Source organism: Engraulis encrasicolus, chromosome 14 (genome assembly GCF_034702125.1).
Source record: "Engraulis encrasicolus isolate BLACKSEA-1 chromosome 14, IST_EnEncr_1.0, whole genome shotgun sequence".
Taxonomy (NCBI): domain Eukaryota; kingdom Metazoa; phylum Chordata; class Actinopteri; order Clupeiformes; family Engraulidae; genus Engraulis; species Engraulis encrasicolus.
This window is the reverse complement of record NC_085870.1, coordinates 41,022,454-41,037,453: the sequence shown is the minus strand read 5'-3', so window position 1 is coordinate 41,037,453 and position 15,000 is coordinate 41,022,454. Positions and strand designations below refer to the sequence as shown.

General features: G+C 44.1%; 1 protein-coding gene across 3 annotated transcripts in view; it reads left to right on the top strand.

Moving 5' to 3' along the window:
- Positions 1-15,000, top strand: part of LOC134462644 (band 4.1-like protein 3) — a 151,593-nt gene that overhangs the window by 75,266 nt on the left and 61,327 nt on the right. For all 3 annotated transcript variants that reach the window (XM_063215766.1, XM_063215768.1, XM_063215767.1), the window contains exons 3-4: positions 13,112-13,203; positions 14,255-14,419. In XM_063215766.1, coding sequence (XP_063071836.1) covers positions 13,129-13,203; positions 14,255-14,419 — 240 coding nt within the window. In that variant the 5' untranslated portion in view covers positions 13,112-13,128. The remainder of the gene's footprint in view (positions 1-13,111; positions 13,204-14,254; positions 14,420-15,000) is intronic.

Sequence of the window (15,000 nt, the reverse complement as noted above, 5' to 3'; positions counted from 1 at the left end):
GAGCATAGAGAATAGAGCTTAACGGTGCCATAGACAGAAGAACAGCCAAAAAGGATGGAAAGAAGGAAGAGGAAACAGCTTGACAGAAGGATAGACTGATGGGCAGAGGGAGAGAAACAGACGAGAGAAAGTGTGCTGCCTGATACAAATGGACGGTAATGGGCAAACTCCTGGACTGCTTCAGGAGATTGCAATCCAGGGGTGCGTTTCCTGAGAGCGTAGTTGTTAGCCAGTTAGCAACTTTGGTCGTTGCCAATGAGAAATTGCATTTCAAACAACAAAGTAGCTAATATAGTTAGCAACTATGGTTTCGAGAAATGCACCACAGTACTGCACGTTTGTTCCAGCCATTCACAAAATCAACCGATTGTAATTATCGGCACTCGGCAAGCAGATAGAGGAGGTAATTGGAGCAATTAGTGTCCAGAGTCCAGGTTGCCAGACGCTGCAGAGAGAGAGACGGAAGCATGATGGGCAGTTTGTTGTCTCTTGGGCCAATTGTTGCCTCTTAGCGCAGTTGGTCCGCCCAGCAAGCTGAGTCAGTGTTTGCCAGCATCACAACAACAACATTGCTATGACATTACGTAGAGCAGTGGTTCTTAACTGGAATAGCCTTGGGATCCACGATTTCTCATGGTCATTGAATTGCGATGTGAAGGTAAAACTGGCGTCAGTGCATCTTTCTTTCTTCAGGAGTTTCGCTCAGTACGTTATTCCAAAAGAGTGATTCAGGAGGGAGAAAAGGCAGCTGCACACAGGAGCTGAATGCAGTTTAGAAAAACTGTATTACTAAAAAGGCGAAAATAAAGAAAAGCCATGGACAAAGTTTGTAACAAATGTTTCTGGACTCTAGTCCATGGTCAGTGTTCCCTTTTGTCGGAGTGTTTGTATGTCATGTACAGTAGGTCTATTGACCGTATTAGTGAGATCAATGCATTCTCTAATTATGGAAAATATAATCATGGATTTGATAACATGCACATCTTCATTTCATGCTGACATACTCCATGTCTATCAACAACTGGACATGAGTATTAACAATGTTTTGCTCTCTCTATGATGACAGACATATATTCAATACAGCATCTTCTCTCAATTTTCTGACCCACCCAGGACCCTTCCCCAATGCACTTTTGGATCCTGACACACCAGTTAAGAAACACTGACGTTTTAGGGTGGATTCACATACAGTACATACGCCATAGCATGGAGAATAAAATGGTCCGGTGTGTTAGTGTCTCAAGCTTTCTGTTCAGGTCTGCCTTTCCCACCTGGCAGCCTGTGTATATTCGACTGCAATGGGACTGCGGCATTGTAGTAGTTGGCATAAAATGTGAGTTTGTGCCATTGTTTTCAATGCGACATTGCTCACAGACCACTCAGAATGGTGCAGAAAAGTAGACTTGAGTTCAACCTTTGTCCACGTTGCTGCTCGGACTATGACAGAGGCTCTGCCTTACGGGGTTGAACTAGGACAGAAGGCCAGACAATGGGAGCAGCAGATGGAAAGAAAGACAGGAGTAACCCGGAGAGATGAAAGATGAAGAAAGGCTTACAAAAACAGTGATGCAACAAGGATACATTGAGAGAAACTTAGAAAGAAGAACAGAGACAGGGGAGAGGAGGTGCTAGAAAAGCCCTGTCCACTTGACATCTGAGGGCGGCATGTAGTTTGGTTTCTTTCTCTCTCGCTCTCTCTCTTCCTCTCTCTCTCTCTCTCTCTCTCTCTCTCTCTCTCTCTCTCTCTCTCTCTCTCTCTCTCTGTCTCTTTCTCTCTCTCTCTCTCTCTCTCTCTCTCTCTGTCTCTTTCTCTCTCTCTCTCTCTCTCTCTCTCTGACTGTCCATAACTCTCTGTCTCTCTGTCTCTGTCTCTCTCTCTCTTTCTCTCTCTCTCTCTCTCTCTCTCTCTCTCTCTCTCTCTCTCTCTCTCTCTCTCTCTCTCTCTCTCCCTCTGGGAGGCCACTGGCTCCCTCATGGCTTGTGATGTGTGTGGCAGAGGTGAGCATGACTGGTTGTCAGGGGGTTGCCCTCCTGCTTCATATCTGTGTCCTGTGGGGCCGACGCTCTCCAAACCTCAGAGGCATCGCTATCTATCCCCAGAGGCTGGCCCGGCTCTCTCTCACTGGGCAAGTGACCATGCCCTCTTTCTAGCTGTCTGGTCTGATTTCTCTTCCTCTAATGTCCTCTCTATTCTTCTCTCTTGATTGGACTATGCAGTCGGACTTTTGTAGTATAGTAGTTGTATTGTAGTTGTAGTATTATCTCTCTTTCCTCTCTCTTGCTTTCTCTCTGTCTTTCTCACCCTCCCTCTTTCTTTACCTGTGTCTCACCGTCTGTCTGTTTCTGTGCCCTCCTTTTCTATTTCTCTCTCACTTTCTCTGTGTCTCTGTGTTTTCTCCTGTTCTGTTTGTTTTCTTTCTGTTGCAATGGCCTCTGCCTTTCCCATCTGTACCACTTGGACACCTTCCAGCTCCATGTGAATTCCGCTCCAGACTTTTGTTTAGCTATAGGTGCTGTAGACTTTTCTGTAGGCTATATACCGTAACACCATCTGGTGTACCATCTCTGCTAAGAATGTAGCATTATAATTAGTGTTGCATATACTGACAAATTGTGGGGACACACCTGTGTGAAATATATGTATACGTATAGAGAAAAAATACATTATTTAATGAATACATTACCATATTTATGTACATTTTAATATTTATTGAGCAGATTTGATGACGCCCCAAGTCCCACTGGCTATAAATCCTATATGTCAGCCTACCGTCTGACAGCGAACAATTTGACCCTTAATCAGACCCCTAATCACTTATGAAGACAGTCATTTCACTTCAAAGTCAGGGGGGATTAGGAAGTTGCTCAGGCCAATCAAGGTGAAATTAATTTGACCCGTGCCGTCCATTAGAGGGTAATGCGCTTGCCAGGTGAGCAGCTCCGCGATAATAGCACATAATGGATGACATAACATTTGGGCAAGTTGGCAAGTTGGAAATAATGACAAATGTTGGCGACTTTCCCAGCCAATGACAAAGTGCACAACCTCATTGAAAACCTCTGGATAGACTTTATGCTAAAGCAGTATAATGTCTGAACAGCGAATAATGTGATTTGTTGTCCAGAGTATATTCAAGTCATTTGAATATATGAGATATAAGTTTCTTATTTTCCACTTTTTAGCTCATTTCAATTCATTCAATTGTCTGGAATGCCAATGTTTCCCAGCAAAATACTGAGGTCTGTCTCCATTATTCTGCTAATTTCGATGGCCTCAGCCTGCATCTGAATGACTGGCTATATAGTATGTGCACTCTCAAAGCCATACTAAACATTAGTTGGAAATATGTGCAGCTCAAGTGGCTTTTGGAGGTCACTTGTATAGCAAGCAAGTTTAATAGAGAAATATGGCTTTGGGGTCCACATCTGCAGAGTGTTATGCCAATCCTCTATTGCGTCCCACATATCAAAATCCAACAGGTGAAAGCGTCCATTCCTGAACAACAAAACTTGGAAACATTTTCGGTAACGCTTTACTTCAAGCCCATTCTATAGTGCATTATGAGCGTATTTATTATTAATTATAATGCGCATCATAATTAGTCACAATGCGTTACGGCTACACTCACAATGCTTCATGATGTATTATAATCAACAGTTATATCTATTCATTTGGCTTATTATGCGTTATAAATACAAGGGTGTGATTTATGTATTTATTTATATTTATTATAAGGCATTATAAGCTAGATGTATAGTTATAACTGTTGATAATACATCACGAAGCATTATGAGTGCAGCCATAAAGCATTGTGACTAATTATGATGCGCATTATAATTCATTATGAATACGCTCATAATGCACTATAGAATGGGCTTTAAGTAAAGCGTTACCACCATTTCTGCTTACAAGCCCTAATTTGGAACTACACATTAAATGCTGTACTAGTGTTAATTCAACACATAGAAAGTCAGACCAAGTAGAAAAGTGTTAAATTCATCACTTTGAGTGCTGAATTGACACTGCAGCATGGACAGTGTCACCCTGTGGGGTTGGGAAGAGGCTCCGCTAGGTAATGGCACGTTGAGAGACTGGTCAGGAGGCGATGGCAGCAGGCACATGGTACTGCCCATGCATGCCTTCCTCTCTGGCATTTTACTGGGCAGATTGAGACTGCCTGGTGGTGGTAGTGATGGTCAGGGGGAGGGGGTTATTTAGCAGTGGCTGATGTGCCAGATGGAGTTGGCTATGGGGTTTTTGAGGGAGGCAGGGCGAGGTGGGAGGTGAGCAGTGAGTGAGCAGGTGTGTGTGGTGTGTGGAGTGAGTGGACGCAGGTGTGTGGATCTGTGTCTCCAACTTGCCCTCCCTCCCCCTCAGTGGTGCAGGTGTCTGGGCTCTGGCACGGCCTGACCTACCCTGATGGGCACAGGGATGAAAGGGGGCTGGAACAGGTGAATGGAACTGGACTGTGACACTGCTGAACTGAGGGGAAGGGTGGTGAGAGAAAAAAAAGCAAAAAAAGCGAAGAAGCTGAAAAAAGGGAGCAAGAGAGAGAGAGACAGAGAGACACAGAGAGAAATGGAGAGAGTGAGATAGGGGAGAGACTGAGACAAAGAGACACGGAGAGATGGTGAGAGCATAAAAAGTGGGCCAAAATTAAAGGGCGGGCTGTAAGTGATACCCACTCTTAGTGCTAGACTGAGAGGATGTGAGTAGAGGATGAAAAGGAAATAGAGATAGATGGCAAGATCATTATGGCTAGATTATTATGCTTTACAGAAAATGACTTTTGTTACAGAAGCTACTCACCCTGCAGACATGCACAACAAAAATACACTGTCCACACAGTCCACTTAGTCTTGATGTACTAGACATCAAAAGAAAGGAATAATACGAATTATATAATAGACAACATAGAAGCAAGAAAGAAAGAAAGAAAGAAAGAAAGAAAGAAAGGAAGAAAGAAAGAACGAAAAAAGGGTTTCCTAATATGAGTTTCTCAGAGAAAAAGAGAAATGAGGGTTGGGGGGGGGAGTAGAAAGAGAGAGAATGACAAGGTGCTTCAGAAGGAAATTGGAGAGGTAAGAATGATGCTGCTATAGAGAGATTGAAATGGGATGGAACCAGAGAGCTGGTGTAATCTATGTGTATGCACACTTGGCCACAGGCTGTCTAGAGCAGCCATTGTACCCAGGTCTGTGTGTGTGTGGTCCACATGCTTCACAACCTGTCAGCTTTTTTTTGTTACCACCGCAAATATGGGTCTCTTGTGATTGTGAAACATCCCTGGCCCTGATTCGGCAAGTGTGTACAGGATCTGGCCCAGAAATCAGCCATAGCTGAGCCATAAGTGGGCCAGAGTTGGCAGTAAGTGTAGTGCCTGTGTGCTTGTCATCCTCCTACCCACTGCTGACTTCTCGTTTCTGCATTCTCTTACCATCCCTCACACATGCTGCAGTGCCTCTTCTCCTCTCTCTGTCCCTCTCCTCTCTTCTCTTTCCCTATTTTTTCACCCTCTTCTCATCCTGTTTTTATCCCCCTCTCTCTCTTTTTCTCTCTCCTCTGCCTTTGTACTCTACTCCTCTTTTCTCCCTCACTTGTGTTCTCTCATTTTGTCGCTCTCCCTGGCTCTCCCTCTCTCTCTCTCTCTCTCTCTCTCTCTGGGAAGGCTTGGAAGCAGGGAAAAATGTCCTGTTCTGTTTCCATGGCAACTGAATCTCTGTAGCTCAGATCCCGCTCCGTTTCTTTTCCGTGGTATCAAAAAAGAGCTGCATGGACTCTGAGAGAGGAAGGGATGGAAAAAAGAGTGAAAGATGGTGCACGTGGAAAGAGTAGAAATGCTTAAGTGTATTTTTCCTCTATTTTGTATTGATGCATTGGATTTCGATCTTGATCGCCCAACCCTAAGGAAATGCTGCATGCACTCTCCTGCTTGTTGGAGGACATCCTATAGGATGCATTGCTTTCTCAAGGCAGATTGTAATGCTGTGGTTTGACCTCTCAGTGTCTTCTCTATATCTATCTCCCTATCTCCTACCTCCCTATCTTGTCTTTCTCTCCCTCCATCCCTCCATATCTCTCCATATCTCTCAATATCTCTCTCTCTCTCTCTCTCTCTCTCTCTCTCTCTCTCTCTCTCTCTCTCTCTCTCTCCCTCTCTCTCCCTCTCTCTCAGCTCAGGGACACAGCTGTAAAGGGTAATGATGTGTGACAGGAAATGAATGGGTATGAATTCGATCCCCCCTTCTCCCTTGCCCTCCTCTTTCTCCTCTCCTCCTCTCTTCCCCTTTTCTCTGACAACAGCACTGGCTAATTTGCCAATTAATCTGAATCCATTACAGATCCCCTGACAAGGGGGTTCTCCAAGCAGACCTTGAGAACAACTCGTAGTGGTGAAATGTTAGCAGTTTGTGTGTGTGTGTGTGTGTGTGTGTGTGTGTGTGTGTGTGTGTGTGTGTGTGTGTGTGTGTGTGTGTGTGTGTGTGTGTGTGTGCGTGCGTGCGTGCGTGCGTGCGTGCGTGCGTGCGTGCGTGCGTGCGTGCGTGCGTGCGTGCGTGCGTGCGTTCGTGTGCGTGTGCGTGTCTGTGTGTGTGTGTGTGTGTGTGCATGTGTGGGATTCTTGGGGTCAACCTGCGCAGATATAAGAGGCTAAGGAAATAGCACCATGAATCACATGTGCAGGGGAACAATGAGAAAGTGGTGTGCGACTAACTCTTCACAATGGTCGATATAGTGTGGGTGCGCATGTTGTTTGCTTGTGGGTGCGACAACATACTTGTGGAAGAGGATTTGTGTGTGTGTGTGTGTGTGTGTGTGTGTGTGTGCGTGCGTGCGTGCGTGTGTGCGTGCGTGCGTGCGTGCGTGCGTGCGTGCGTGCGTGCGTGCGTGCGTGCGTGCGTGCGTGCGTGCGTGCGTGCGTGCGTGCGTGTGTGTGTGTGCTCTCATGGTTACATATGAGTAGATGTTGCACTTCATGCATACATTCTGTGCGTGTCTGTTTGTGTGCAAGGAGGCTTTGGCAGGGATGATGATAAAGCCATGCACCCTCCACATATGTAGTGCACCTTCCTTCCACACATAGCATATAGATGTGCTCTCCTCCTCGTCAATGTTTAAAAGACGACAGCAACAACAACAGAGGAAAGCTGCCTCCCTTCTCTCCTCCTGCAAGAATAATTAATCCATGCATCCCAGCCCAAGGCACATTTGATTGGATTTGTAAAGCCGGCACGTAGCGTAGCATAGTGCAGAGCAACAGCAGGGCAGCTGTAATTCAACAAGGCTGGCTAGGCTAGGGGTAACGCTGCAAGCATAGCAACTCAAACTCTCAAAGCTGCCTGGCTGCATTCTACTGTACATTGGACGAACTCTTTAAAATTCCAAAAAGCTATTAAAGCCATTTTAATACAATTTTCATATAAACATCTGAGTTTAAGACAGCAGCAGAAGAATTGGGAATCGGTTTCATGTTATCTCATGTTTCGGTAACAAATTTAAACATTAAAACACTGATATTAAAAGAAGAGTTTTTGGAAATTGTTGTTTTCAAAAAGCTGTACATTTTCTCTTATCTCTCCTGAAAGAGACTTTTTCAGTCCTCCTGTAACTCTGATGGATGCTCCAGCATTCTCTTCCAAAGATGTTTTTGCTGCTTGTGCAGCCGAGATCTCAGGGAGTGTAAAGGGAGAGAGGGGCAGGGTGTGAGAGGGAGGACAGAGAGAGAGAGAGAGAGAGAGAGAGAGAGATGGAGGGAGGGACAGAGAGAGAGAGAGAGAGAGAGGGAGGGAGAGAGAGAGGGGGGTGGCAGAGAGAGAGAGAGAGAGAGAAGTGGGTGGGAGGAGGGTGATGGGGTGGGATGGTGGGTGTGAGAATAAGTGCTATGACGTTAAGCTGAAAGGCACGACTGTGTATTTGGAGGAAATCAGGAAGTCTGCTCAACACTTTCTAATCTAATGCTTAGCTCAGTCATAAACTCATAGTTTTGAAAAATAAATGAATGAATAAAGAGGCACTCATAAGTTTTATTTTTGCTTTTTCAATCACCCCGCAGAAGTGTTGGCCTTACACCTCCACGTGAGATGGCCACACATTTCTGTCTCATAAGCCCGGTGTGTACCCGAAACGTCAGTAAGGCGATTAAAAAAGCAAAAAGAAAATGTCTGTTTACTTAGCATCTGCCCTGCCTGGCACAGTTTAAAGCCCTCTGCTAGTGCCATCTCGCCCACCCGCCTCCTCTCCTCGACCCCCAAACCCCCTCGGGCTGGAGGAAGTGTCACACTATTCACGAGAGAGAGAGAGAGAGAGAGAGAGAGAGAGAGAGAGAGAGAGAGAGAGAGAGAGAGAGAGAGAGAGAGAGAGAGAGAGGGAGAGAGAGAGAGAGAGAGAGAGAGAGAAGAGAGTCACTTCTCTTCACCCACGCTGTAATTTCACTGGTTTCTTCTGGAGCTGTTGATGGAAAACTGATTGGGCATCCCTCACACTCCCAGAGGGAGAGCTCAGCTGGAAGGGGCAGCTGTGGGGGAAAATCAGACTTGGGAACAGCAGAGACAGGGGACAGGGAAAAAGGAGGGAGAGAGAGAGAGAGAGAGAGAGAGAGAGAGAGAGAGAGAGAGAGAGAGAGAGAATGAGTCTTAAAATAACAGGTAATGTGTAAATAAAATTCACTGTTTTATGGTTGGAATCATGTGAAAGGCTTATTGTATGAGGTTGTTGTACTTCAACCTGTTAAGACATGGCAAAGTTTAAATTTGCTGTTACCAGAGTGACAATGACCAAGATGTAGTGCATTATTATGTCATAGTATTGTAGTACTATGGTAGTTAACTTTCCAGTGACTACTACAGCGTGTCACTGGAGGTACGGCGTGCATTAAGGTGTTCAAATGCATCTTGGCTACTGACATTGAATGGACAGGGAGAAAGACAATACATATGGTTACTGTATGATGAATGTGGAAAGGCAAGGCTTTGTATGTATATGGTACTTCCAAAGATATAACCGATAGTTTTCTTCTTTTGTCTTCTGTAAAACTCACCTCACCGACAGCTGTTTTTACCTGATCTGATGGCCTCCCCTCCATCTGGTATTCGGAGCACGGGGGTCATCATTGAAGTTAATGCTGTGCATGACACTACAGACATATTTCTTAGACAAGACACTCACTGCACAGTAAAAAGGCAGTGTTAATTCACTTATGTATAGTATACTCTGGGACTGAATACACGCTAAAAGATGTTAAATCATCTCTTTAAGTGCTGAATAGAGACTGCATTTTGTAATGTGTGAAATGTTGGAACTGAGATGATTCATGCTGATGATGAATCCAGTGAAGCTTACTCTGCCAATTTGACAGCAGTTTTCCTTTGTGCTTGTGATGGTTGGCTTTCTAAAATAAAGCAGTTTGATATTACCAAGGACCATTACAAGATGTACTCTAAGATGTGTCATTTTCTCGAGGACCCATAACACCAATCAGTCGTTTCTGTTTGGAGAAATCGATTGAATGACTTTTAGAAACAGCCTTATTTGCAGTCCAGTTACTCCGGGGCTCGCATAATGGTTAGAAATATCTCTTCTGTGACTGTGTTGCTGCTGATTTTCATTCTCATTTTTTATAATAGTATTCTCGTTATAAATAATGAAAATGTAATTGCAGGAAAGCCTCGTATTGCCCACACAACCGCCCCTGCTATCGCAACCGACTTCCGCGCATTTGCACTGTAAAGAAATTGAAATTCGTCACATATATTGGTGTAGTCAGCCAAGGGATTTGCCTTGAAACATCTCCCCCTGCCTAGCTATCAGTGGCCACCAGAAGGGAAGTGAAATATTTACAGAGCCTGGCCTGATGGCTCAGTTTGTATTCATTGTGAGAATGTAATCTTCATTGTGAGAATGTAATCTTCTCTGAACCCGGCGGCGAAAGCAACATCCTGTCCTCTGGCAAGTTTTTAAGGCGTTTATGATCAATCAAAAAGCTGCAACACTGCCGCTTTTCCCACTATGGCTTTCACAGTCTGGAGATGACAAACCTTTATTAGGGTTTATGAGAAAAAGAAAAATGCCTTTCTTTCTGGAAAGTTCTGCACTCTGGACTGTGAATGGTCTTTAGATATACCTGAAGAAGTAGCAGTAAGACCCATGACATGTGTGCTGGTATTTGATTTTTTTTTTTTTTTACAGTATCACATCTATGCCCATGAGGAAGTTTTATGGGAGTTATCACCTAATTATCACCCATGATAACAATTACCCTTAGAGTGTTAGAGCATGGTATCTGTCTCTGAACTACTTGAGGATCACACTACATCTTCTAGATTGCATTTGGTTCCAGAGTCTTCTCATCATCATGGCTCTATCCATTTTTATCATCAGTCACCACCACCACCACATTCTATCATCCATGGAATTTAATCACCATCTGTATCATTTCTTTTGAAAATGTGTGAGTTAATTTTTTTCATGGATTACGATTTAATTGAGCAAACCAGTATCTGTTCACCCTTGAGCTGCAACCCAGGTATACATGCTAACCCACAACATCAAGTCAATACCTTCGTTTTTTTTTTGTTCAGGCTTTCTGGCTTTTCCCTCATACTCTCTCAGAGAGGTGACACCAGCTTCAGTAGCAGCGATGTGTTGATGTTATTTGTAGCTACAGTAAAGCTCAAGAGGTCAAGTAGCTGAAGCGAGATGAATCTGTGTACTGTAGGTGCTGTAAAGATGGATATTGGATCTCACTTAGATCATTGGCATGGAGGCCAGAAAGTATATAATGAAAGTGACTGCAGTAGTGTACATGCTATGGAGTAGTTTTTCTCAACGGGGACACTACAGCCCCCAGGGGGCGTTGGGGAGCCCAAGGGGGGCGTTGAGAAGGATGCAACTGAGTGGGGGAGGGGCTTAGTTACAGTTGGGGGGCATTAGACTATTTTATTTTTCAATACTAAGGGGGGCATTGGCAGGCTTATGATGAGGTCAAGGAGGCGTTTGGAGGCTTATGACGAACTCAGGGCGGCATTTGTTCAAAAAGGGTTGAGAACCACTGCTATGGAGTATCTACACAGTACATTTTGCTGTGTTAATTCAGCACTTAGAGAGCTGATTTACCATCTTCATGGAGGCCTGAGAGCCTTAAATGAAACTGACTTACATACAGTGTACATGCTCCTGCACAGCAAATGTTGAAGTACTGATTCAACACTGAAATACTTGTAACAACACTGTGAGTGTTAAAATCGACTCTGTTGGTGTTGAATTAACCCTGCAAAATTCACTGTGTGTGGAGAGGCTTGCCTGCCTTTGCTGGCCAGAGTCCACCTGTGGGGCTGCCATCTTGAATATCATAACGCGCCCACCCTGCCTCTTTGCTCAGCGCAACAGGACAAGGCTTCCTCCCGTGCTGTCACGACGGCTTTGTCTATGACTCCCATCAGGCTTCAGGGCGTGCGGCACTGAGATACGTAGATGAGTGAGCTGTAACACGCTGAGGTCTGACATTAAGTCATGGACATTATTCTTATTCATCTGGGCAGAGCCCCGTCTCACTGTTCCCTCACATCCCCTCTAAGGCCTGACAGATTAGATGCAAAGCCGAGGAGAAGGGGCTTTAGGAGGGCTGAAAGTTGGCGTTGGATGTTCTGTTTCATGCCCATTTGCTGCACAGTTCTTCCTACTGTATGGCTTGAGGTTGTGTTAAAAGGAAACGTAGTAGACAGATGGTGTACTTTACTTATTTTTTTCTAACAAACACTTTAAACCTTTGTCAAGTCAAGTCAAGTCAAGTCAGCTTTTATTGTCAGTTTCTTCATATGCACAGGTCATACAAGGAAATTGAAATTACGTTTCTCTCTCTATACCATGAAGGACGTAGACATTTACAGAACTGACATTCACTTTATTCAAGGATGTTGCTGCTGGCAAAACCCACTTAGTTGAAAAGAAAATTTCTTAAAGCAGTGATGTAGGAGGGGCGTTTTCCTTTGTGTGCAGTACAAGTATACTCGTTGAATAACACGTGTGTGCTTTATATTTACCTATTTTGCAGTGTCCGTTATGTGTACGTTTACAGTAAGCTACTTATCCCCTTTGGATCAATAAAGCAACTAACAAAGCTTCTTATTCAATATTTCAAGGACAGAACATATTGCTGTGTTATATCGCTCGTTGCTCGCTTCAAAAACATTTATAATAGAGGGAAGGTCACGCTATGGCATTCTCGTGCTTTTATAGAACATTTCATTGTGTGTTGCTCGTAGTTTCCCATAGATCCTATTCATATTCAAATGTAACTGCTTGCCTGATACGGCATAATGGAAAGAACAAGCATGGAGAAAAGAATATGTAGTGACTGGCTGAATAGAGGACTTTAGATTTGTAAAGCATTTAACAATATAGTAGCCTAGGCATAATATAACAAGTGAATACATCAATTCAAAGACCAAAGACCTACGAAAAAAATGGGCAAAGCAAGTGCATTAACTGTTTAACAATGTTGTAAGCATACTGTAATGTTGTAAGCATAATTTTACAAGTGTAAACATCAATTCAAAGACCAAAGACCCACGTAAAAATGGGCAAAGCAAGTGCGCTAACTGTTTTTGTAGGCTTTGAAAACTTTTCAGCGTTATAAATCCCTGGAGACTTGAAAACTAATGGAGTGGTGTATGGTGGTGGAATATGTGTGGTTGAGGCAAATGCATGCACTAATAGACAGCAGGTGCTTTTGTTGTAAATGCCTTCAGTAAGTGTGTCTCTGGGTCAGTGTGGTAGACCTAGAAGCTGTTCTGCCATTAGTGGCCATCTCTACGAGTTACGGAATCCCAGAAACCCACTATCTTACTGTGCCATCTGTCTTGTCTGACTGGACAAAAAACATGCTTAATGCTCTTTTCTTGTTCTTGTTCCTTCTTTTCCTCATCCTTCTTTCTTTCTTTCTTTCTTTCTTTCTTTCTTTCTTTCTTTCTTTCTTTCTGTCTTTCTTTCCTTCTGTCTGTCTGCCTGTCTGTCTTTTCTTCTTCTTCTTCTTCTTCTTCTTCTTCTTCTTCTTCTTCTTCTTCTTCTTCTTCTTCTTCTTCTTCTTCTTCTTCTTCTTCTTCTTCCTCTGCTCAGGATAAAGAAGAGCGAGCATGACGACTGAGACGGGTCCGGAGTCAGAGGTGGGCTTGCATGACTCAGCTTCGGACGGCAGGATGGCCAAGCAGGTGAGCCTCCAGCCTTGTGTGCTGGCCTCGGCCATTATAATTTCATAGCTTTCATCCATTATGTGGCAAATGTACTGTAGATTAATATTGTGGGGGGGGTAATCCAGCAAAAGTAATGACTTTTAATTAGCAATTTTAAGGCCTGAAACTATGAAGCAGGTGCTGGAATAATAGGGCTCATTTGCTTTCATAGCACAATTCTGGCCAAGCTGACATTGCAAGGCAGTGCAAAAAAAGATATGGCTGCAATTACCAATTTGATTCGCCGAAATGAAGAACAGTGCGACAGAGACAAAAGTGTTATTTATTCGGTGCTGCTTGTCTAGTTAAGGAAGAATACCCTGGTAATGTCTCACGATTAGCATTTAGCTGTCACAACTAACTGAGTACGACTATATTTCTTCAGACGCTAGACGTTGTACTGCATGTGCGGCCACATTGGCTCATTAGTGGGTCTTTTGCTGTTGCTTAACCCTTTCATGCAGAGGCACTGTTATAATCTTATTGTCAAAATGGTAATGACCACGTCGTAAGCTGTTATTTAAAGGACCAGTTCTGCCAATTTCATTATGCTGTTTTATTGCTCACGCTACCCTTGCTGCATTTTTTGTCTCAACCCTTTCCAAAATCTGAGCTATTCTAACATTTTAAAGGCCTACTCTGTATCACTGTTTGCTAGGTGTCTGCATGATGTTGCATAACCTTTTGGATGTTAATGGGAATAAATCAAGATGTTTTTTTTTTTTTAAATGTAAAGAAACACCTGCCCACATTACAATGACCAGGATCTCTGAAAAGACTGAGGAAAAGGGAAAAAAAACATTCTCAGGTCCTGAGTGACAAGTCTAGGGTAGTGTGAGCATTACAATTGCATGTTGAAATTGGCTGAAGTTATCCTTTAAGACTTTCTGTAATGCCATGGCGTATGATGTAGTTAAGCTTTTTCAGCAAATAGTGAATGAGTTCCACGGCAATACAATCACCGTACATGAATGGGCTACTGCCTCCTTATTATATCAACTCAATGTTAATTTTGTCCACAAAAAAACAGGACCAGGACATCAAACATTTCGACGACCACCGAGACGACGCCTCGGAGAGGACGACTCCCGGCAAGGTGGCGAAATCGCCGCAGAAGACGACAGGCAAGCGCTCCAAGTTGGCTCCCTTCAAGGTGACTCTGCTGGACACCTCGGAGTATGAGAGCTCCATCGAGGTACGTGCAGTTGGGACCTTTCCTCGCCCACACCGCAGAACACTTCACCACCATCCACACCACCAGCATCACAACCATGCACCAGGGCTGGACTTGGTCGAACAATGGCCTGGGCATTTTTGGTTTAGACCAGGGCTATGTGTTGTACTATATCCTGGTTGGCTCAGTTCATTGTCTGTATTGACCATGAGCCAATGGGTCTTTACCTCTAGACTGAGGGCCTGTCATTGAGGAAAAAAATCATCAGCCTCTGTGGACTGTAGACCTGTTGGTAAAATGCTCTATATGGAACCTCTAAGGACTGTCGACCCTTTGATACAAATTCTGTACATGTGAGATTACCAGTCCAGGCTTGCCACACACATCTACAGCTTCCGTCCCACTCTGCCTCACCAAAGATACGTACTGTATACACACCCGTCTCCTAAACCCCACCACCAAACATCCATCCACCCAGCTGCGCCCGCCCACGCCTCTGTCTATTTTCCCTCTCCACAGCATATCTTTTATAGACTGCAGGGGCTCTAAATCAATCTGTCAATAACGTAAATCAGCCAGCTCCTGCTGACTTGCACCCTGTC